Consider the following 24,833-nt stretch of genomic DNA (forward strand, 5'->3'; position numbering starts at 1 on the left):
GCCTGCACATTTTTGTTCTTTTCCTCTTTGTTGTTCCAATTTTAGACGTAAGGTTTGGTTCACAATTCAAATTTATAGAAAAAAATGTAAATTTATTTTTAATTTTATTTGTTAGGAAATTCTGATTATTTTTCTTTGTTGTGTTTTTAGCACTCTTTATTGCAAAAAACAATTGGTTATTGTAATAATTCAAATATGGCTAATATATATACCACATGCAGTGAGCGATTGAAAGTTCTTTGCTCATTGACCGGATTTTCAAACATATTGTATAAGATCAATCCGAAAAATTAAAATTGGATTAAGGTGTTGTAAGGTAAAATAAAAACTTATTTTTTGATCTTTGCATGGCGCATCGTAATCCTGGCACGTTTGGTAATGCTAGGCGAAGAAAAATGTAAGACTTTCGATTTTTTTTAGGCCCGTGCGAAATAGTCTAAATGAGATGTAGAACAACAAAAATCATTCAAACATTAGAGTTTTTTTTTTCTAAATATACTTATCGCTGTACCGTGTTCAGTGTAAAATTGTTTCTAAAGAAACTCGCAAGAATTTATGCTATGGGGGGGGGGGGGGGTTGGGGGGGGGGGGGGGGTTACTTAGGACCGGCTGGTACGTAATAAATGGAGTATATAATATGTATACAGTTCTGAGTAAGGTGGTAACGGGGAGGGTATATCAGTATGTTATGGTAGCTCTGCCAAGAGTTTCGTTGTGTTTAAATTGTTTTAAGCCCAAAGGTGAAATAAGTTACACGTTTCCTTTCCATGAAAAGTGTATGAAAGATCACAAGCCGTTTACAACAATTTCGATCGTTGCTTTCTTCGCCTATTTCCCTGAAATATTAGACATCTTCAAAACATGATTATATCCATACTTTCATATTAAGTTATAATACGACGAAAGATTCATATAATTTGATTTTACCGTACCCCGGCGATACTACTTCTGCATAGTTTTCAGAAAATCTTGCAACAATACATTTACGTACATTATTTTACATTTACTTTATACGTTAACCTGAAAAAGTTTATTTTTCTATTGATTAATATTTAGTTTTGATATGTAAGTAGAGGTTTTTATTAAGGCTGTGTATGAAATAGACACCAATTGATGGTTCTGTGTCAATGTGTTCATTTTGAAAACCATTCGGAGGAATTTCTGTATAAAAATTTGTATTGTTCAAAATTTGTTTAATCTGTTTTTGTGGTTTTAGTACGCGAATCTTCGAATATTATCTTGGATTTTAAAGTCGTAGTTAGGTCTTAGACAGGAGAACGGAGATTTTCCACTATTGCCTATCTCCCATTACAAAGTTAAACCAGGTATCTACAAAAGTTAAATTATTATAAACTCGGGGGATTTCACACCAGATATTCGACTAATCCCCCTCAATAGCTGTACGGTATTATCGCTCTGCTCGGTGGCTACCGATCCCGATCAATTCACGCCGTTTGTACGTCAGGACTGGGTATCACATTAAACTTCAGAAGAAATTGGATCATGGATATAAAACTCAATCCAATATAATGATAAAATCAATGACAGTAGTAGATAAAACGGCGAGGAAGTCCAGTGGTCTGTTTAGAAAGCAAATAGTCTTTTGTCTTTGGGACTTTAGATTGTCGGTATACGGGTCGAAGTTCCGTACTTCTACTGCGGCGACCCGGGAAAATAAATCCATAGCTCCGACGCTAGACGCCGGCAGAAGTCGGAAACCCATTCATACTTTTTCAAGTTTTGATTACATAAAGATGAATGGTATTCCATCAGTTTTCGAATTCCAGAGGAAGTTAGACCGACACTCTCGTCTGCGGTGAAGTGCAATGGATACATATGACTTTTCAATCCCCGCGAGCACAGTTATCACGGGTTAAAGAGAATGCTTATTGAATTTCGTAAATGGGGTATTTATTCAACCAATCCTGGGTATCGTACACGCCAGTTTCCGACCAGACGGGGACTGAGCGCGCTTTGTTTGCCGTGTGGTGTCGCTATAATCGCGCCCAATACTTTAGTAACCGAACACCTCTCTAGTAGCCAGGGGCAACGGGTGATGTGTTAAGCTGGTAATAGAATTTGAAATGTAGGCGGGAGCGTCATCGTCCAATTTATTATCGCTGATATCCGATTGTATGAGAGTTTCATTATTAATATATTTCAGGTCACATTGCTCATTTCATTTTTTTTTTGTAGGAGATAGATTAATCAGAAAAGCCTTGGCACGGATTACGTTATTGTCAGCATTGACTGGGACGATTCAGAAAAATGAACAGAAGCTAATCAACATAGGCAGAATTAAATAAGTTATACCTCACCACGGTCTGAAGTCTTGGTTGCAATTTGAAATCTAGATGGTTCTGTATAGCTTTCATGGTCACGTATTCTAACGAAATGTTTTTAAGTAAGGCCACGGTACTAACATTCATTAAGGTTCAAAATATACAGACACATCTACTGCTGTTTGATGGGGAAACTCGGCTCCATGTTAAATTTCTACATAATCATTGCTTAAATATTTACCAAATACATATAAAAATTTTCAGTATTGTAGGTATAGAGACAAAATCACTAAAAATAGTTGAATTCAGAGCTTGATAAGTCAAAATATCAATAATTCATTTATAGTCGCTAATAAAATAGATTGAAAATAGTACCCATGCAATTGTTAATTTTGGAGAAAATTGTTAATTGTAGGCATGAGCGGTTTAATTCGCGGATAATTATGTTTAATATTCGTTTGCCATTAAAACACGAAACTTTTTCCAAAACAGCAAATAAATGTACAATGACCTCTTTTAGTTTGACTTAGCAGGTTTGTATCTCCCAGTCTGAAAAAAAAAATTCGGATGGACGACTCATATTTTCAGACCGGGAGTTACAGACCAGCAGCTAAGTTTGACTTAAATTACTGATTATTATATATTACAGTGTTAGTAATAAATAAAGTGTATATATACACCTTTGGTACAACATTTCCCTTTTTTCTAAAAGAAACCCATTGTATGCATTCCTGGAACATACTTTATGTGCGATTATCCCCCCCCCCCCAAAAAAAAAGACGTTTATTAAATTGCTTATAATGCATACAAAAATATAGAACTCCACTTTTGTTTAACTATTGCTTACATGTATCTATCCCAGTGATGCTCTAGATCTACGTAGACATTATGTTTGTGGCTGGTCGAACATTGAATAAGAACGCCAATGACGTCATAAGCTATAGATAGATAGAGGAAGTATTTTAAATTGAAGGTAAATTCTTTTTTTCTCCCAAATGTAAAGTACGGTTAATAATCATGCGAATTTTATAATCATTTTTATGAAAATTTAAAGAAAGATTAAAAGAGGTACGCGAGTATTAACAGTAAAATGCTATACTGCTTTTCATACGAGATATGAAGGCTTTGAGCAGTACACAATTCACGTTAGGGTGTTGACAGTTCATTTGTATTTGCAACCATCATACTTAAATGAACCACAAGGAAATCATCTTCACAAAGAATCTGAACTCAAAACTTTCAGTCAGAATAAACAATAACAATTAAATTGCTGCTTCAATTCTTTTATTTTCCCCGCTTAGTCCTTTTCTTGGGACTTGGGGCAAGACGGTATTCTAATATTAAACATAAAATGCCCAAATTTACTCCAACTCCTTAAAACTGTTACCCTTATAAATGACAATCAATGCCATTTGTTATCAATACTCATAAATAGCCTGTAAAAATGTATTTGCACTGAAAAATAGGAGGACCAAAACTAATCTTTGATTTAATACTGAAATGGAAAAGCACTGAATTTCTTCCATCGATTTGACACATTTCCTAAACTGTTCTTTGTTAAGTAATGATAACTTTTCCTGAAGCTGTGAACACTTCTCTTGATATACAATTATATTGCAGTTTTTTTCTAAAGAGAAAACAGACTGGGTTTTTTCACAGGTAAAAAGAAAAATAAATTCATACCTGTCTGTCCAAAGAAAAAAAAAGATGATTATTTAGCCTAAGGCAACAAATTGACACTAATCTGCTTATAAAACCTCACCAAACACAAAAACTGGCCCAGATCAGCGATTCAAAAACTTCCAATAATGACAATGTTTACGTACCCTTTTGCAGTAACAAAAACAGATTACCTCTTCATTCAACATGTAGTGGAAATGCACCAGAAACCACAAATATGGTGTGACGGAATTCCACAAATGTTTGGACAGATCAGTACGGGGTTTATCACCTCTCTAGCATTATATCTGATGACTTTGACAGCTCCCTTGCTCCTATGGTATGTCTTTCTAGTTACCATACCAAAATCATCAAATAAAATAGATCCTTCAGTGAATAGGTTAATCATTGTAGTGTAGATTTGTAAAAAAATACCTTAAACATTGTCGTATTTGTTTTAACAATGTAATCTGAATGGGACTAAAGGGATAAGTCAATACCCAGTCAATACCCAGTGACTTAGTAGAAATGTAGTTACCACTGTGTTTTTTTTAAATTGGCCATTTTGATTTAGTAATAGAGCTGAGAAGGCTTTGTTTCAAGCAAGGTCAAAAGGTCAAAAGAATAGACCTTCAGCTGGCGGTTGATTGGTTTTAAAATAAATACAAATTTTGCCTTTACCAGTAATTGTGGTTTTTTTTATCTGAAATTCTGAAATAATGATCGGGGCATTTAGAATTAAGAAGGCAGACATTGATTTATATACTTAGTGCTCTCTGTTTTCCCTTTCAAAAGTTATGGGTGGGTACATGTAAATGGCCGAGAAGATCAGTTAGTCATCATTCCCACCCTATTTTGTAATTCAGTTCATCTTTATAAGCTGCTGATTCAAAAACAGAATAAACATTCATGAGATATTTCAGAAATACTGTAAATGCTCCACCACAGTACCCAGCGTATTACCCTTATATAGCTCAAATAACAACTGTCCATCAATTTGACACATGATTCAGTATCATTCCATTGTAAAATATTGTAAAAACCCAACAGTAACTGGGGAGAAAAATCAGAATAAAGGGCAATTGTTTTACAGTTCCTAAACAACCAAACATATTTATATACATGTATATAAACTGTCCAATTTAAAAAAAAAAGTTCACATAATTTTTTTTAACAACCCCATCAAAACATGACAGAACTCCTAAAATTGGGATGTTGCCATGGTGATTAGATGCGGGACAGTTGATGGAGGAGATTTGAGGGCAAGATGGCTTCCAGTTTTTCCAAAATATAGCTGATGGGCATGTACAACCAAGTGAGGACCTACAACCAAGCAAAACATCAACATGACAGCACTCTTTTGCTTATAATGTTTAAAATTCATACTAAAGAAAGAAAGTAAAATTCCTGTTAAAAATATGACCATAATAAATGAAAATGGATATATACTTACTGTTTTAGCAATGACCCCCATGGGTTCGGGGTATTGATGGGTCAGAAGAGCCAATAGGGCGGTAAAGGAGCAGAGACCAGCAGTGAACAGAATAAAGAATGGTAACTCTTTCTTTGGGTACACTGAGACATCATGAAAAGCTGCAACAGAGAGATATCTACATGGTACAAAATTGTTTCAACATGTTTCTCATACAAAAATGTTGTTATGATATTTCAAAAGATATAAGTGATTGAAGGACTGTTCTTATTCAGTAATAATGTTGTCTTCAACAAATGATTTTATGTGACAAGTTTGTATAACTTACGAGGGAGTAATTCTCTATCTGCATTCTCTGTACACGTGGGGTAAGGGTAAAACAGGTGCCCCTTCTCCAGTGGGTAGGGGATCATTCTGAAAGCTACAAAATAGATCAAACATGTATATGTATGGTTAAATCTTACACCAACATTTACAGGTACATATGTATAATGAAATTAAAAGTGTGATAACAGTATAGTATGAAGACTCAGTTATTTGCCATCCTTTCAGCTTTCGCATCTATTTCAGACTTTTCATATCATCATGTTTTTACACTTAAAAGATGTTGAAGAACTCATCACAGACATTAAACAAAGCATAATTAGCAATCCTTCAAAGATGGCACCATGCCTTCCATTAGCAAAAAGAAATATTTCTGTACAGCATGATGGTTAAAATGAGAAATCCCTCTCAGACACTTTCCCCCACCTCAAGAAAAAACCAAACACAAAGACTGTCATGTAAAACAGTGGCTTTGTTTTACACACAATAATGAAGTCATTCCCATGAAAACAGTTGTATACTATTGCTGTATTCGTGTACACATAACAAATAAAGTCATTGCTTTGTGAAACGCCTCGTATCACATACTTCCTTCCCATGTGCAGTGTAAGAGATTGAGAGCACCCTCCACCCTCTTCCAGTGTTGTAGATGAAAGAACGCATAGGCTATTGCTTCACTGTCACCTCGCTTTAAAATGTGTTCAGGGGGTAGTATTAAACTCTTCATCTCTAGTAAATACTGCAACAACAAAATATCTATATATTAGTCTTCATTTGAAATTCTTTATTTCCTCATTCAATATTTAATTATGAAAGCAAGTGTATAATTGTTGATAGATAAAGCCGTATACCAAATGATAACAATATGTATCAATGTGATAAACTAAGGGTAGGAAATCACATCCAAACTAAAGAATGGGGTATCTTTAATTTATCTGAGGTTCAATTCAGAGTAATAGTTACAAGTCATTTAATATTCCATGAGACATTTCCACGCAATTAAATGAAACTGATGTAAACTTCAGAACTTTAAATTTGAATCAATACCCTTTGATTTCATTGTTATTCATTAAAACAAGCTCTTTGTTTTGGCAGCTTGACAGTAAAAGAAACAAAATCACTAAAGAACTACCAACAATCAGTTTGCCAATTCAAAACTGGTCACTGAATTTTAATCAATGCATGTACATGCATTAATTACCAGTTGGCAAAAGTCAATGGTCAATGATGCTAAGTTATAACTGGTATAAAGGACTTTGACCTACTTTTGGGACGTGGGGATTGAACTCCACTGCTCTGTGTATTGCTTCTACTGCTGTCATTTCTGCTGTACTTAAGCCCCGCTTGGAGGCGATGTCCGGCGAGAACCTGGAACAAGATATATACCTGCCATCATAAGTGATGCATGCCAAGTCCGCCAAAGAGGACCGCAACGGCATGCATGATGTTCCAGAAAAACAGTTACATGTATGGTACATATCATTAGTCAGCAAATAAACAAACAAAACATATGTCTAAAACAATTTCAAAATATGGTAGGTTAGCAACACTTATGTTTTAATCATCAGAAATTACTCATTGTCTTGGTAATATAGTCTTTTCCTAGTTTTCCAGTGCCTTATTTTTTTTAGTTATCTCAAGAAAACAGATACTGACTAAATTTGATTTTGGAGAAAACTTCCAGGAATTCTAATTTGAGATTCATCAATTTCTTATACATTTCTAAAGAAACAGCTGAATCACTTTAGGTAGGATTAAGGGTATGAGGAATTTCCAAATGACACGTATTTGCAACTGACTACCAAAATCCACGAGATCTAAGCTAAAGTTTTTTTTTTTTTTTTTTTACAACAGGTATTGTTAGTATAATCTCTCCTAAATTAACAGAACTGTTCGACATTATCAGTCAATACTTACTTGTCTGCCACTGCTCGCGCTTTGAGTAAAGCTGCTGTGTAACAAATGGCTGCTGACTTTGGCAAACTTATATCTACAAAGAATGAATCCTATTGTAAAATACAAGAATGGGTTCTGTGGTGGACAAGTATAAGAATACAGAACATGTATAAAAACATCTTTAAGATTCTGTCCAAGAACCGTTACTTATGAAAATCATTGGAATTAAAACAACTTTATTCCCAAATTCTTTCCACCTGTAATACATTAACATGTACAAATGTACTACCAGGTAAATAAAATTCTTCAGAATTTGCATGTTTTTTCACCACATCATAGTCTACATATTTCAACCAACAGTATCAGATATACATATTTAATTTAATACATGTAGTAAATTTTTGCAAATGCATTCATGATTCTCTACATAACAGTACAATGGAGAGTAATTGGACAGTATTGATCACAATTTGTTGATCTTAGTTCTTTGTTCAGATGATTCAGTATCAGGACAATTTCTGATATTCATATGGTCCTTTGTTGTATATAAGTCTACATATAACACATCTATTTAAAATAGCAAAAAATAAACTAATACTTACCATCATATTTAGCTAAAACTGCTTGAACATCAGCATATGCTTGTAATTCTAATAATGCGTCTATGAGATTCTCATGTATATTGAATAAGTTGAGCATGGGAAATTCTTTCATGAGCTGTAAAACAGAAATATTTATCAAACTTGAAAACAATATATCCATTGAAGGTTATCCTTCTGGCTTTATATTTAGTAACAAAACTGTTATTTGTCAATGATTTCAGTGACTTCAAAGAAATTTGAGCAATACACATTAAGCAATTGAATTTAACAAAAAACATTTCATAAGAATATATTTTAAGATGGTATGGGACACCTCCATATTGTGATACATGTCCTATTTAAATAAACAATAAAATCAAGTATAATTTTATATCATTGTACCTCCAAAATTGTAACCTATCAGTGTAGCGCAATGGGTTTCAGCATTAGCTACCAATTTGTAAGTCAAAAGTTAGAGTCCATATTTTTGGTAAAATTTCTAAATTAAATTTAAAAATTCTAGACAGGTTAAATTATTTTGATTATAGTGTACTTTTATCAACATCAGTATCAAAAGGTGTCTCATACGACCTTAAAACTCAGTAATAATACTGACCTCTCTCATCATTTTGACAGCTTCTCTCGTCCGACCTAGTTTTCTAGCACACATGGCTAATCGTCTTTTGACATAAACTAAAACATTTACATCTCTTCCTATAAAAAAAACATACAAAAGTTCAACATCAATAAATTACAAAAAAATAAATCCGAATATATCCTGGATTTTTTTTCTCTCTTTTTAAACATTCATTTGAAAGTGTTCATCAAATCTCAAATTAATCAAATAAGATCATACTAAATCCATTATCTTTTATTTTCATAAGTCTATAGCTAGACACTTGATCAGTTTTAATTTTTTGGGGTGTAGCTGTTTGGATCACATTTAATTTATTTTAAAAAAAGGAGAGATTTGTAGAACAAAAATAAGATGAAAGATTTAGAGATATTGAGGGACTTCTTACGATGAATGGCTTCATTTGTGGAGCTTTGATGTTGAGTCTGTATGGACTTCTTATAGTTCACCTCTGCTGCTTTATACGCTTGTTTAAACATTTTCTCCGCCTGTTAAACAACATTCATAAATCATCACAGTTTTCAGTTATAAACCTCAGGATAAAATGTATTTCTGTGACTGAAAAGCCTTGGTCCAATGTAATCGTGTACTTTAAAAGTGGTTATTTATGCGTGGTGGAAATTTACACTAGTTACGCCGTAAGGTTAAAACTGCGTAAAATACCCCCGCGCCTATGGTAAAAAAAACAAAACTCTTGTGTAGTAAATGTCACATCTGTGTATTCAATACCCAAATGTATTATTTGACTAAAAAAAACACATACATTACCACCAGTGTAAAAAAAACACTTTTAAAGTATATAACCTTTATTACTGACAATAAGCTGAACTGCATTTTACACAAGAACTTACAACTTGAAACCAAATAAATGAATGCTTATTAATCACAAAATAATCAACGATTCAATTAAATGGCTGTAAAATACATGTTTCATTATAGAAATCAATTAAAATCAAAGTAATTCAATGGTTTAATTTAAATTTACCCCCTCAAAGAGCATTCCATGAGACTAAAAATATTTATGACTATGTGGTAAGTTTCATTGTAAAATGCAACACTGGGTTTGAAATAGAACAAGAGGCCCAGGGGCCACATCGCTCACCTGAGCAACAATTGCCTTAATTCTGATCAAATTAGCATTACAGTATCAAAATATCTTGACAACTGAGTACAGTAGATCTTGCTAAAAAAAAAAAATTGAAAATCTGCCATTTTTTATCCACCTCTTATTTTTTGGTAAATACCAAGCCCCTTTTGTTGTTGTACCTCTAAGATTTTTCTCTATTCCTATATACCCCCCCCCCTTTCGTGGCCCCACTATTCTCTAGGGAATCATGGTTTCATCAAACTTAAATCTACCTTTAATCTCATAACCTGTGCTTTCACACTAAGTACTGAGTTTTGGACCAAAAACTTTCGCAGAATATTTTTGAAGATTTTCCCTATATATTCCTATGTAAAAATTCAAACCGCCATCACTTGCAAACTTGAATTTACACTACCCGAGGATGCCTCTACACAAGTTTAAGCTTTTCTGGCCAAATAGTCTTTAAAAAGAAGATTTTGAAAGATTTTCTCTATATATTCCTAAGTAAAATTTCATCCCCCATTGTGGCCCCACCCTACCCCCAGGGACCATGATTTGAACAAACTTGAATCTACATTATCTGAGGATGGTTACACGCCAATTTGAGATTTCTTGGCCAAATAGTTATTAAAAGAAATTTTTTAAAAGATTTTCTCTATATCCTCTTATGTAAAAATTGATCCCCCAATTGTGGCCCCACCCTACCCCCGGGGACTATGATTTGAAGAAACGTGAATCTACACTACCTGAGGATGCTTCCACTTAAAGTTGAGCTTTCCTGGCCTAATAGTTTTTGAGAAGAAGATTTTTAAAGATTTTCTCTATATATTCCTATGTAAAACTTGATCCCCCAATTGTGGCCCCTCCTACCCCCGGGGACCATGATTTGAATAGACTTAAATCTTCACTTCCTGAGCATGCTTCCAATTTAATTTGAGCTTTTCTGGCCTAATAGTTTTTGAGAAGAAGATTCTTAAAGATTTTCTCTATATATTCCTATGTAAAACTTGATCCCCCTATTGTGGCCCCACCCTACCCCCGGGGACCATGATTTGAACAATTTTGAATCTACACTTCCTGAGGATGCTTCCATTTAAATTTGAGCTTTTCTGGCCTAATAGTTTTTGAGCAGAAGATTTTTAAAGATTTTCTCCATATATTCCTATGTACAACTTGATCCCCAATTGTGGCCCCACCCTACCCCCAGGGACCATGATTTGAACAAACTTGAATCTACACTACCTGAGGATGCTTCCATTTTAATTTGAGCTTTTCTGGCCTAATAGTTTTTGAGGAGAAGATTTTTAAAGATTTTCTCCATATATTCCTATGTACAACTTGATCCCCCTATTGTGGCCCCACCCTACCCCCGGGGACCATGATTTGAACAATTTTGAATCTACACTTCCTGAGGATGCTTCCATTTAAATTTGAGCTTTTCTGGCCTGATAGTTTTTGAGGAGAAGATTTTTAAAGATTTTCTCTATATATTCCTATGTAAAACTTGATCCCCCTCTTGTGGCCCCTCCCTGCCCCTGGGGACCATGATTTGAAAAAACGTGAATCTACACTACCTGAGGATGCCCCCACACAAGTTTAAGCTTTTCCGGCTGAATAGTTTTTGAGAAGAAGATTTTTGAAAAATACCAACAAATTTTTAATAATTCTCAATTATCTCCCCTTTAAAAAGGGCGTGGCACTTCATTAGAACAAACTTGAATCCCCCTTCACCTAGTGGTGCTTTGTGATAAATTTGGTTGAAATCCGTCCAGTGGTCCTTGAGAAGATGAAAATGTGAAAAGTTAACGACGACGGCAACGACGATGACGACAATGGACAAATCGTGATCAGAAAAGCTCACTTGAGCCTTTGGCTCAGGTGAGCTAATAATAAATAGAACTCATATGTCTAGCTTATTTGACTGTGTAAATGAATAAAGACTTGGTACAGATATATGTTAATGTAGATAAATCAAATGTATTTTCATCATCTGATCTGATTATTTTATGTATAGACTTATCATTCCCATATAATTTTTGTTTGCATAAATGTATATAGCATCTGACACTTATTCATAAATACATAATGCTGCTTTTTCTTTCTTTTTTTGAAAAAAGGTTATTTCTAAAACTAAAATATAATGTACTGTGGAATCATCATTGTTCATGGGGGACCAACGTTCGTGACTTTCGTTGGTAGCCCTTGCACATGAATTTACACCTGCACGAACGTATATACAAGCATTTGTTTAGTACTGGTATTCTTTTTTACAAAATAGAAAAAGCTATTGGCGAAATTATTTTCCCGCGAACGGGGAAAAATTTGGCTACCCACGAACATTGACCCCCACGAATAAACATGATTCCACAGTATCCGTCAACGGTTCTCCCTATACTTACATCAACTATGGAACTTGTGTCTTCCTCTGCTAATAATATCATGGCTGTGGGACAGCTGAAAACATGAACCAGACCTTTAATACATGAACAGTCCTTTACTAGGTGAAGTCTACAATTATTGATAATTATGTACATTTTATATTGCATCAATGTACAGTATAAATTGTACATGTACCAACATAAAGTATTGGAAATTAACATAAGTAGCTTAATGTGTAATCTACCAATTGATACATACGTATTGTAACCAAAACTCACTCTGGGTTTTTCTCCAAGGCATCCTTGGCTGCCTTTATTCTGGATGCAGGGTTTCTTTCTCTCCATGCCCTCTGCATAACTGGAAATACAAAGAAAATAATGTATGTGTGGTCATTATCTCCTTCTTTATCACTGACTGACATTTACTAGAAACCTGGTTTTATCCCTAGCCACATAGATTTACCATGCAAGAACACTCAATATGAGACTTAGAACAGCATCAATTTCCACCTATAAACAATTTCCCAGATAGAATCTCCTTACCTTCATATTCTGGTTTCCCAGCATCTGCCTCACAGGTGAAAAAAGTCTGATGATCTTGGGCCGACAGGTTCATGTCATAATAGGTGAGGGGCTCCTTCCCCTTGGCCCACGTAAAGCGCTGGTACTCAGATCCCCGGAACAAATTCAAGGGGTTCCTCCACACCTTACATTCTATGGAAGAAACATACATGTGTTATTTTTTTTAAAAACACATATGAAAACTGTTGTAAACATTAACCAGTCAGACAATACTTGAGCCTGAAATAGTTGTACATGTATGCTAAATGACCTCTGAACTTTGACCTGTCAATAGAGGTTATCCACAGAGCAGAAGATTTTCAAGCAGGGTTTTCATGAAAATTTTTGAACATATGCTTTACTGACAGACAGACTAACCAACTAACATAAATTTGCAAACCAACTGCAATACACTGTTAAGTATAACACACTGTACCTGGCATGGATTGCTGATGTGTGGAGTTTGATGAAGATGAAGATGATGTAGAAGAGGAGGGAGTCGTGTTGTTGTTTTCTTGGTTTGGGTTGTCATTTCCACCCAGCAAGGGGGATATGTGATTCAGAGACACCTGTTCAATGAAGGAGGTGCCGTATTTCTTGAAATACCACCACTCAAATATCTGAAAGACACAAATAAACATCCTAGGCATGCAAAATTTTATTTCTTTTTTGTTCATCAATTTTTACAGTTTAGAAATCACCAAGTTCTCTGCCATTTACAAATATTACAGTATTTAATACCCATTGATAATTGATTAATGCTTTTTATCTGGCAAGAAAGCATTTAAGTGTTGCCAGCTTGAATCATCACTTATAAGGGCACAGGATACATGGATCAATAACTAATTGTTTGCTAAGGAGTTTCTTTAAAACACTGGATAATTAACTTCTCACAGACAGTCAACAGTCTAAAGAATGCTGTAAAAATGATCTGAATATCAAATCTCTTAACCTGCTTGTAAATATGATGTTCAGACATCACCTGACAAGACATTTATACTCACAAGCAATCTCTTATCTAAACTTGTTGTGTTGACATTTAACTATATGTCTATCTGCATAGGTGTTCAATTGTTTGATTGACTGATTGATTGATTGATTGATTGATTGAGAGAGAGAGAGAGAGAGAGAGAGAGAGAGAGAGAGAGAGAGAGAGAGAGAGAGTCAGTCGTCATAATGCACTTTTGTTTACAAGTTATCTGAGAAGGATAAGATTGATTTCCAGGAAGGACAGAAATCATAGAAGAAGTTATCTGGTCTTTGTTGTTCTCTGTAGTAATAATTTTTTTTACTAATTGTACATCCGAGGCCTGCATTGGTTATCAGACAGACAGAAATCAATTCCTGTAATAGATACCAAAGGCTGGAGTGGAAGACCTTTGGCTGGATGGTTTTACATTCTACAGCATCCAAACTTATTCCACCATAATTTGTTAAAACCATTCTCACTCACTTTAAAAGCGTGCATGCTCTCTTAATAACCAACCACTGACTGTGTTGTCAATGTTTCCCCCAAATTCAGCTGCTATTATCATTTTTAGAATTCAGCATAAAAAATGGGGGTGGGGTTAATATGGAGGAATCTGATTTTAATTCTTTGAATATGTGTATGCAACCTAACAGAGACCCCTCCATGCATTTTGTAGGTACTCACCAGAATAAGGCCCGATATAAGGGAGGATGTCCCCGTCAGTGCCACATAGAACTTGGGGGTCAGGGTGTTCAGGAACATGGTTGCTGGAAAAAAAAATATTATACATTAACCATACTATCTTAAACTAAAGTAATTTATAAGATCTGGTCATATCATAAACAATTGAACATGGATAATGATCATATGTACTGGTAATGGTACAAATGGTGGTGCCCAATGTAATGCACATGCATGTACCTAAGTCTCTAAATTATGGAGCCACCAACACTGCATCACCCAGCTATTGTTTGGTTTGAATTACAGTACTGCTTACAGAAAACTTTGAAAGTCCCTTAAACTTCTGTAATAATACCACTACCCTCCAAATTTACCTTATACATGTTATATATGCTTCATGAGGCTAAATGGTCAACAATACTGCACATTACTAAACAGATATACTTTAAAGTTCAGATAAAATGCACAGCTACCTATGATTTTGACATTTATTCTAATACATGTATTGATTTTTTCCTTTTTCAAATAGTTTTTTGTAAGTTTTCAAAAGGTCGGAAGCCATGATGATCATCTATAGCTGTCAAGATCATTGTAGCTATGTGATGCTTAATCAGAATGATGAGTCCCTAACACTTAATATCACTGACATTCCTTCCGTTTCTCAATAAAGATGGTAAATATAACTGTGGAATAAAACAAAAGGATAACTTCTTCCTTCCATCTGTAAATGCCATTACAAAGTAACTGTAACACCTAACAAATAAATCCACTTAGAACCAACACAATTTCAACAGCTTATTACTATAGAGCCAATAGCTGTAGTTTAATCAGATGCAGACTACACATGCCATTAAACTCGTTAATTTGGTCACCGGCAGAAAAGTCTCTCTCACAAGGCTTCCAGTCTGCGGTATAACTGCAGACATTATATTGATTGTAAAACTTTGTCACCAAGCTTTGTTTCTGAGCTTGGGTTTTCAAACTGACATGTAAGGTGTCAGTCAGCAATCAATACAGTCCCCCCTGCCTCAGGCTCGCACTCTCATGCTTCAGGATTGTGTAGCATGGGTATTGTTGTCATTTTATAACGTCATTTTTCACCTCCTTCTTTGCACTCTCACAATACCAGCTATAAATACATTAAAACAGTTTGATGCTTCAAACACCAAGTATCTTGTGAATTATATAACTGTCTCAGTGCCTTGTGTCAAGGATCTGCAAGTGCTTCATGTAGAAATGTTGGGTAATAAATCAGAGACAAAAAACCACAACCACGAACCAATTTACATGCAGTTTTTAGATAAAATCTATATTAGATTTTAAGATGAAGGTCATCATATTAAGCAGTGAATTCTAAAACATTCCGGGTATTGTTTAAATGTTAAAACACCCATCAAAAAGGTACAATAGAAGAAATTGTTTAAAAATCAATGGATTAAAATAAAGAAATGTAACCTTAAAGAGACCCTAATGTGAAAAGCCTTGTGTGGAACAAAGGAAAACCATTTAATTAACAGCTGATCAATCAATAAGCCAATATTTATCTCATAATCCTTGTCCTGTATGCTAATCAATTATTAACGACATACATGAAATATTAACTGTTCCTCCATGTTCACAACAGAGTAGTTAACTTATCAAAAATCCATAGGTTAAATCCTGTATCATTCAGGTTAAATACATGTGTATTTAAAGTTCAACAGGGATGGGAGTTAGGAGCAATGTGTCAGTTTCTTATTGCATATTTTATATCATTTTTTTTAAAATTTAAATAATATCTTATTCAATTTAATACATGTATATTGAATGGGATTACGCTGCATGGGCACAACTATTTTAGCCCTTTCCTATTTTATATGATTGTCTAATGAGCACTGTACTGTACTGAGACAGAAATAATTGTAGTTAAATAAACATGTAAACTGTACATCAAATGTACAAGGTCAGCTTAACTTAAATCGTCTTATACATCTCTAAGACTCTGATATCAAACCAGGGGTTTGCAAATCTGCTTCTGTAAGTCATATTTCAGTAATTCAAGTTATCAAGTCATATTTCAGTAATTCAAGTTACCATATTTCAAAGGCAGCTTGTCTGTTCAGTATCTTCACATGTATACATTTCCATGAAACTACTGTAATTGACATGCCTTTTTGTTGGAAAGGGGGGGGGTGGTTAGAGGTAAAACACATTTATTTTAGTATGATAAAAAAATAGCCCATTAAATATAAAGCCTTACAGTATCTTAGAAGTTCATCATTCATAAGAAAGCACCTCAATAAAATGACAGCTAGACAACTGCAGACACTGGTACGAATCTAACCTGGTTATTCTGATATTAATCTACAAACATCATAATACTAAATGTACATGTTCTCTCTCTGAACTTCTGACAAACACCTCCTTGTGAGGGTGAAATAAACACACTCAAAAATCAATAATTCATCTACACTCTGTTCAAAGCTACTAATTTATCAATAACCAGTAGAGGCAACCTCCTGTTTCATACACACACTGTACACGCCATTTAAAGGTTTCTTTTCATATCAGGTTCAAATGTCACTCAAAAAAACTAGATGTCTTCATTTGACTAAGTGAGGAAAGCAAAAAATCTCTTCATCAAGCCAATTTAAGTGAATAAATATGCTACAATATTACCTTGTACCTGAAGAACGAAATCCTTTAATATCTATGATAATTATCAATCAAGGTTACCATAAAAACCTCTAATTTCAAGTCATAACCTCATGGAGGATAAGAAAAATCTTCATACATACATGTGTCACTGAATAAGGAGAGCATGATGGCTGAAAGAGAAGCTGCTGTATCCCTTACGTCACGAGCGAGAGGCCAACACAGAGTGAGAGACTGGCTCTGACTGTAGCGGCATCGCATACGGAGACGGAAAAATCAATACCAGCTAAAGCCTGGAAATTGACGATCAGCTGGCCGCCCAAACTGACAATTATCACAACCAGATTTCCCTGCCTGAATCACCTTATTGAAATTATCATTATGGGCATTTTTATGTCATTGTTACCGGTACATGAAATAAGACCGACCAGAAATAATGGATACCCAGATTATATTGTAATTAATATGCATTGTTATACATGTGTACTTTATGCAAAGTCTTTGCAACCCATTATCCTTCAGTACAAATTATTTTCCACAGTGAGAATGTATTTAGTTTAGGGTTATGTCCCCATCTTAGTTACTATATTTGCTGTATTTTCTTTGTTTCTTGGAGCATTTTTTTTGGGGGGGGGGGGGGCAGGGAGGGTCATGGGATATAGGTAGCAGCATAAACAAGAGGCCCAGGGGCCACATCGCTCACCTGAGCAACAATTGCCTTAATTCATTACAGTATCAAAATAGCTTGACAACTGAGTACAGTAGATCTTGCTAAAAAAAAATTGAAAATCTGCCAATTTTTATCCACCTCTTATTTTTTGGTAAATACCAAGCCCCTTTTGTTGTTGTACCTCTAAGATTTTTCTCTATTCCTATATACCCCCCCCCCCCCCCATTTCGTGGCCCCACTATTCTCTAGGGAATCATGGTTTCATCAAACTTAAATCTACCTTTAATCTCATAACCTGTGCTCTCACACTAAGTACTGAGTTTTGGACCAAAAACTTTCCCAGAATATTTTTAAAGATTTTCTCTATATATTCCTACGTATAAATTCAAACCGCCATCACGGTCCCGCCCTACTACTAGTGATTTTGCAAACTTGAATTTACACTACCCAAGGATGCCTCTACACAAGTTTAAGCTTTTCTGGCCAAATAGTCTTTAAAAAGAAGATTTTGAAAGATTTTCTCTATATGTTCCTAAGTAAGATTTCATCCCCCATTGTGGCCTCACCCTACCCCTGGACTATTATTTAAACAAACTTGAATCTATATGATCTGGGGATGCCTCCACTCAAATTTGGGCTTTCCTGGCCTAATACTTTTGAGAAGAAGACTTTTAAAGATTTTCTCTATATATAAAAATGTATCCCCCATTGTGGCCCCGCCCTACCCCCAGGAACCATGATTTGAACAAACTTGAATCTACATTATCTGAGGATGGTTACATGCCAATTTGAGATTTCTTGGCCAAATAGTTATTAAAAGAAATTTTTAAAAAGATTTTCTCTTTTTACTCTTATATAAAAATTGATCCCCCAATTGTGGCCCCACCCTACACCCGGGGACTATAATTTGAAGAAACGTGAATCTACACTACCTGAGGATGCTTCCATTTTAATTTGAGCCTATCTGGCCTAACAGTTTTTGAGAATAAGATTTTTAAAGATTTTCTCTATATATATTCCTATGTAAAACCTGATCCCCCAATTGTGGCCCCACCCTACCCCCGGGGATCATGATTTGAACAGACTTGAATCTACACTACCTGAGGATGCTACCATTTTAATTTGAGCTTTTCTGGCCAAATAGTTTTTGAGAAGAGGATTTTTAAAGATTTTCTCTATATATTCCTATTTAAAACATGATCCCCCTATTGTGGCCCCACCCCACCCCCGGGGACCATGATTTAAACAAACTTGAATCTACACTACCTGCGGATGCTTCCACTCAAAGTTGAGCTTTCCTGGCCTAGTAGTTTTTGAGAAGAGGATTTTTAAAGATTTTCTCTATAAATTCCTATGTTAAACTTGATCCCCCAATTGTGGCCCCATCCTACTCCCGGGAACCATGATTTGTACAAACTTAAATCTAAATTTCCTGAGCATGCTTCCAATTTAATTTGAGCTTTTCTGGCCTAATAGTTTTTGAGAAGAAGATTCTTAAAGATTTTCTCTATATATTCCTATGTAAAACTTGATCCCCCAATTGTGGCCCCACCCTACCCCCGGGAACCATGATTTGAACAATTTTGAATCTACACTTCCTGAGGCTGCTTCCATTTAAATTTGAGCTTTTCTGGCCTAATAGTTTTTGAGAAGAAGATTTTAAAAGATTTTCTCCATATATTCCTATGTACAACTTGATCCCCCAATTGTGGCCCCACCTTACCCCCGGGAACCATGATTTGAACAAACTTGAATCTACACTACCTGAGGATGCTCCCATTTTCATTTGAGCTTTTCTGGCCTGATAGTTTTTGAGAAGAAGATTTTTAAAGATTTTCTCTATATATTCCTATGTAAAACTTGATCCCCCTCTTGTGGCCCCTCCCTACCCCCGGGGACCATGATTTGAACAAACGTGAATCTACACTACCTGAGGATGCCTCCACACAAGTTTAAGCGTTTCCGGCTGAATAGTTTTTGAGAAGAAGATTTTTGAAAAATACCAACAAATTTTTAATAATTCTCAATTATCTCCCCTTTAAAAAGGGCGTGGCACTTCATTTGAACAAACTTGAATCCCCTTCACCTAGTGGTGCTTTGTGCCAAATTTGGTTGAAATCTGTCCAGTGGTTCTTGAGAAGAAGATGAAAATGTGAAAAGTTAACAACGACAACAACGACAACGACGACGACAACGACAGACAACGGACAAATTGTGATCAGAAAAGCTCACTTGAGCCTTTGGCTCAGGTGAGCTAAAAAGGGACAATATGCTTAATAATGATAAATTTAAACTGTTGTAATTATGGATAGGTGACATGCTTTTAATGATTGAAAAAAAAAATACAGAGTTTGTAATCAAAGTAATGATAGTACAAATAGGTGCATTGCTTGCCGTATACATTTTTCTTCACCATATGCATTTCTGACCATACTCTACAGTACTCATAAGATTAATCATGTCATAAATGGGAGTGTTCCCCATGCAGTGTGGATAAAGTTCACTCATTTATATGTATACTAATTAATGGATACCATTTTATGTAAAAATAAGTCAACACAAAAAAAAACAACATAGCACTAAATTTTGTGCATTTACTGGTAAATACTGTAGAAGCACATATTTTTGTTGGGTCAAAATTTCATTGTTTTTTTAACCAAATAAAATTCCGTTGGCATTTAATTTTGTCATACCTTGATCTCTTTGTATTCATTAAAATTTTGGTTAAAAATTCGTCATGGATTTAATTTCGTTGATTTATACTGCCAACAAAAATAAATTAAATCCTCAACAAATATTTCTGCTTCTACAGTAGTTTAATTCTAAGGCAGTGAATGCAAATAAATCCTCAAATATTTCATTTATGCAGGTTAGCTCCTATATGATCACCAAGGTTTTAACTCATGAAATTAGTTTTGATGAAAATCATTTCAAACAAATCTACAAAATTCTTTAAAAATGATAAATCAACATTTCAGCCCACCACAACACTGTCTATTACATCTGACATCATAACAAACCTCAATATTAGATTCTTACTGTACATACCTAATGTACTGAAGAACATAGTTGACTTTGTTAAAACAGTAAGAATGTTGCTGAATTGAATAACACCAGCTTACATATACAGTCATGTATATGTAGTTCTACATTCATATACTGGTCAGGAACAAAGGTGAAGATTTTCCACAGATTGTCATGTACTATATGACCCTGACCTTTGCAGTTCTTGATAACCATTATCAATTCAAAAACAGCCATACTCATATATATTCAATGTCACTATGGATCTGACTGAATACACACTGCAATATGATCACAATTTTGGAGTTACATGTGTGCAATTTCCAACAGGTATTGGCCTAGTAGTACAGAGAATACATAGCTAAGACAATGTACCATCAAATGTAATTTGTAGTTCGAAATTCTCCGTCTCCTTCCTTTTTCAAAAATGTGTAAATATGTGGTATATATATTGCATAGCAACGTGATTCCACAATATACAACTCTGTACTTTACCTATGAATTTTAAAGGATATTTATAAGAACTCTAAATTCAATATGAATTTTTAAACTGATTGATCAATCCATCCTAATTACTAATATTGATAAAGCTATTCATTTAATCTTCTTTAACTATTAACCTTTCTATTATTATCCATTTTTGGGGTTTTTTATGATCAGTAACATTTTTTACAATTATCCTCTATAAGGCTAAAAACAAAGTCACAGTACTTGATATTCATTGGAATGAGGGCAATTTTTGTTCAATTATCTTAATGTTTAATATGAACTTCTTTTACATGCATGATTTTTAATAACACTACGACTGGTCAGTGGAACACTTGTCGTATATCATTTTTTTTTCGCAATGATCTAAAAAAAATTTTTTTTTAATATTTTACGGCTCAAATTTTAAAAATTGCAATTGAAAAAATGACTGTCAGATGCAATTAATGAAAAAGTTACACATTTCCTCCATTTTTGCAAATTTTTGTTACATGCTGGGGAACAACTTTTGCAAAGTGTGGATTGGACTTATGACAGGAACCATACAACTTGGAATCTGTATCTAAACTTGCATATAAACTTAGTTTAAAAAACTTGGAGTACCTCTTTTCAAAAGTTTGGACTACTTGCTATGGTGGATTATAATTTACAAAAATATAAATCTTAAATTTAGACTTAAAAGATGGGAAAATTTCATCTTCAGAAAATTTTAAAATACCGGTACACAAAAATGTAAAAAATTTATAAACTACATTAAAATACATTATATCGGTAGGTAAAATTTTTACTTAACAAGTTTTTTCTGTAATCCTGCCAATTTAGAGATCCTTAATAAAGCATATTCAAAATTTTTTTGAAACTCTTTTTTTTCTTACATACCAATTTTCTCAGTCCCTGTTTATTTTCTATACATAAGGAAGACAACTCTTTTACTATTATATACCCATTTGCAAATACAATACAAAAGTCCTGTCGGTTACAACCACATACTCTGCAGAATCAAAGTTTATATAATATACTTCTACAGGTAAGAATACTCAGTGAAAGAAATTTACAAAACTGTACATTGAACAGCCTTATTGGGATTTTCAAAATAGAATAAATTCAGCAAACAGAGTATAAAATATTTAAAAGTAGATATTACTATAAATACCTGAAAATAAAAATGCTGAATTTCACTTAGACTGATTAAAAACCTTTCAACCTCATATAACTTAAAAATCAAAAAATATGTTAACCTGTTTACTTCATATACAATATATACTCTCTGAACAGATTGAAAGGCATTGTTTCCAGCTGTGGAAACACTCCTACACTGACAACACTACAACATATGTTCTCTGTAGGTACAGTGTGAAGTCGGCATTTCATATCATTAAAAATGTCAATTGCTTGTAACTTTTATATAATCTTTTCAATACTTTGACTTGTAAAACTCTCTCTCAAATAGGATATTGAACCACACAAAATTTGCTCAGTTATAAAAACTACACTGAGTACGTAATAACGTGGCTTGAATCACAAATTCCAATGCATCATGGTTCTATAATATAGTTGCAGCTCTAAATCTTATAGATGCTTGGTTTACCCATTCCTATAAGTTCTGGAAAATAAGTAGGTTCAGTGTGAAGTCATACCCATGGTTATCTTTTGCTCTAAAACTTACCAGTGAAAATGAAAGTGGTACATGCCTTCTGGTTCTACGTAAAACTTATGGCTGTGGTCAAAATATTATTTTTGTAGAGAGCAAAACTTCCTAAAAATTATTTTTGAAGAATAAATATCATATTCTTCATTTACAACTGGTCGTTTTTATCTTACTTTAAAACTTGTAATTGTTAAGAGCCTTGTCACAAATGCCATAATGTGGATAGAGTGAACAATCTTTATTGGCCTGTATCCAGAACTTGCCAAATGCAGTTTTAATGGGTATTAAAGCTTTTCTGAGTGTTTAAAAATTCAAAAGAATTGTATGAAGATTTAACAGGTTGGGCACCAACCCCCGTTTAGTGTTTAGAGTCCCATTTGGTGGTTATTAAATGCCTGAACAGTATACCTACTTTACCAACCAAATGGGACTCATATTTTGTTCAACTCGGATTACGTTTTTCTGGAGGAAAGGCGCATCACGTTTATTACCGGGGCAAGTACTCTGACATGTTTGCTTCATGATTAAACATTCGTTTAAAAAATTTTATGTGTCGATTTTTCCGCACACGTGTTTTAAAAAAGGCCGTGATGAAATGCTCCCCGGAAGTCGCATATAAACAAAGTGTTTATGTCTTCTAAAAGATCGATTTTAATCAAAGTACGACATGGCCTCATTCCTTGAACTCTGTACTTTCGATTTCTATCATCCGGGCAAGTGAAAAACAATTGCAGCCAATCAAAACAATGATCTTTAGGTGTGTGTCTTAAGCTAATTTAGGTATGGAGCCCCGTTCGCGCTATATTAAATTTCTCAGTAAAACTGACTTAAGATCTTAACTAACGAAATTTGTTTTGTTATAACATAAATAGTGACTTATTACCTTGTACTTTCGGTATTATTTTCATAATCATACTTTACTTTTGTCCAGGAATTTTACTGAAGAAATGTATGATTGGGCCTCCATACCTAAATTGAGCTTTTGACGTACATCACTTAAGAACACCGATTTCATTTACTGCAATTGTTTTCCACTTGCCCGGATGATAGAAATCGAAAGTACAGAGTTCAAGGAATGAGGCCATGTCGTACTTTGATTAAAATCGATCTTTTAGAAGACATAAACACTTTGTTTATATGCGACTTCCGGGGAGCATTTCATCACGGTCTTTTTTAAAACGTGTGTGCGGAAAAATCTTGCCCGGTAATAAACGTGATGCGCCTTTCCTCCAGAAAAACGTAATCCCAGTTGAACAAAAAATGAGTCCCAATTGGTAGGTAAAATACGTATACCGTTCAGGCATTTAACCACCAAATGGGACTCCAAACACCAAACGGGGGTTAATGCCCAACCTGTTTAAAGCAGTGATTGAATTAGATATTTTGGATCCCCAAGAGGGCCTTATGATATGCATAAATATTTAGCTGCATTTTAAATGCAAGTGCATTAACATCTTCTTGATCACAGTTTTCAGGATAATGCTGAGGTGACCCTAAATATGTGCATACTTTGTCCACATCATCTGCACTAAATCTGCAACTGATGTTATTGACTTGTTCGGTGAATTAAAGAATATTTCTCACCATAAGAAAAGTTTTCGCTAAGTTTCAATGGTCCACGGAGAATGTAGACAACAAACACTACTAAAACAACCCACACAGCTAACAGGTATGTCCAAGACCAATGAATCCATGATTTGATTTTTTCAATACACCTTGACAGGAAACCCGCCATGCTGGAACATTAGGAACGCAGCGAAGGAATTTAAAGTTTAAAATTTATTTGGCTGCTTTTATTAGGCCTATTTTCTTAGATCAAAGGAAATTCAAGTTATTTGTTTAGAGTTTAGTTATAGCTATTTGATATTAATCTTGACCATATCTTT

General features: G+C 34.5%; 1 protein-coding gene across 3 annotated transcripts; it reads right to left on the minus strand.

The window, feature by feature from the left end:
* Window positions 1-5,063: 5,063 nt before the first annotated feature.
* On the minus strand, window positions 5,064-24,688 carry LOC105340177 (suppressor of tumorigenicity 7 protein homolog). Of its 3 annotated transcripts, none has more exons than XM_011446103.3 (15): window positions 24,532-24,688; window positions 14,489-14,571; window positions 13,271-13,454; window positions 12,817-12,987; window positions 12,553-12,631; window positions 12,295-12,349; window positions 9,197-9,296; window positions 8,791-8,888; window positions 8,196-8,310; window positions 7,615-7,687; window positions 6,963-7,065; window positions 6,286-6,436; window positions 5,702-5,794; window positions 5,395-5,534; window positions 5,064-5,264 (listed from the first exon to the last, which is right to left on the minus strand). In XM_011446103.3, the coding sequence occupies exons 1-15, from the start codon at window positions 24,680-24,682 to the stop codon at window positions 5,169-5,171; spliced, it is 1,692 nt and encodes a 563-aa protein (XP_011444405.2). In that variant the 5' UTR covers window positions 24,683-24,688; the 3' UTR covers window positions 5,064-5,168. The 3 variants fall into 3 exon arrangements, with proteins under 3 accessions (XP_011444405.2, XP_011444404.2, XP_011444407.2); XM_011446102.3 differs by having other exon boundaries at window positions 6,963-7,083; XM_011446105.3 differs by lacking the exon at window positions 24,532-24,688 and adding an exon at window positions 17,263-17,418 and having other exon boundaries at window positions 6,963-7,083.
* Between the last annotated feature and the right edge of the window lie 145 nt (window positions 24,689-24,833).

The sequence above is a fragment of the Magallana gigas genome, chromosome 4 (assembly GCF_963853765.1).
Source record: "Magallana gigas chromosome 4, xbMagGiga1.1, whole genome shotgun sequence".
NCBI lineage: Eukaryota > Metazoa > Mollusca > Bivalvia > Ostreida > Ostreidae > Magallana > Magallana gigas.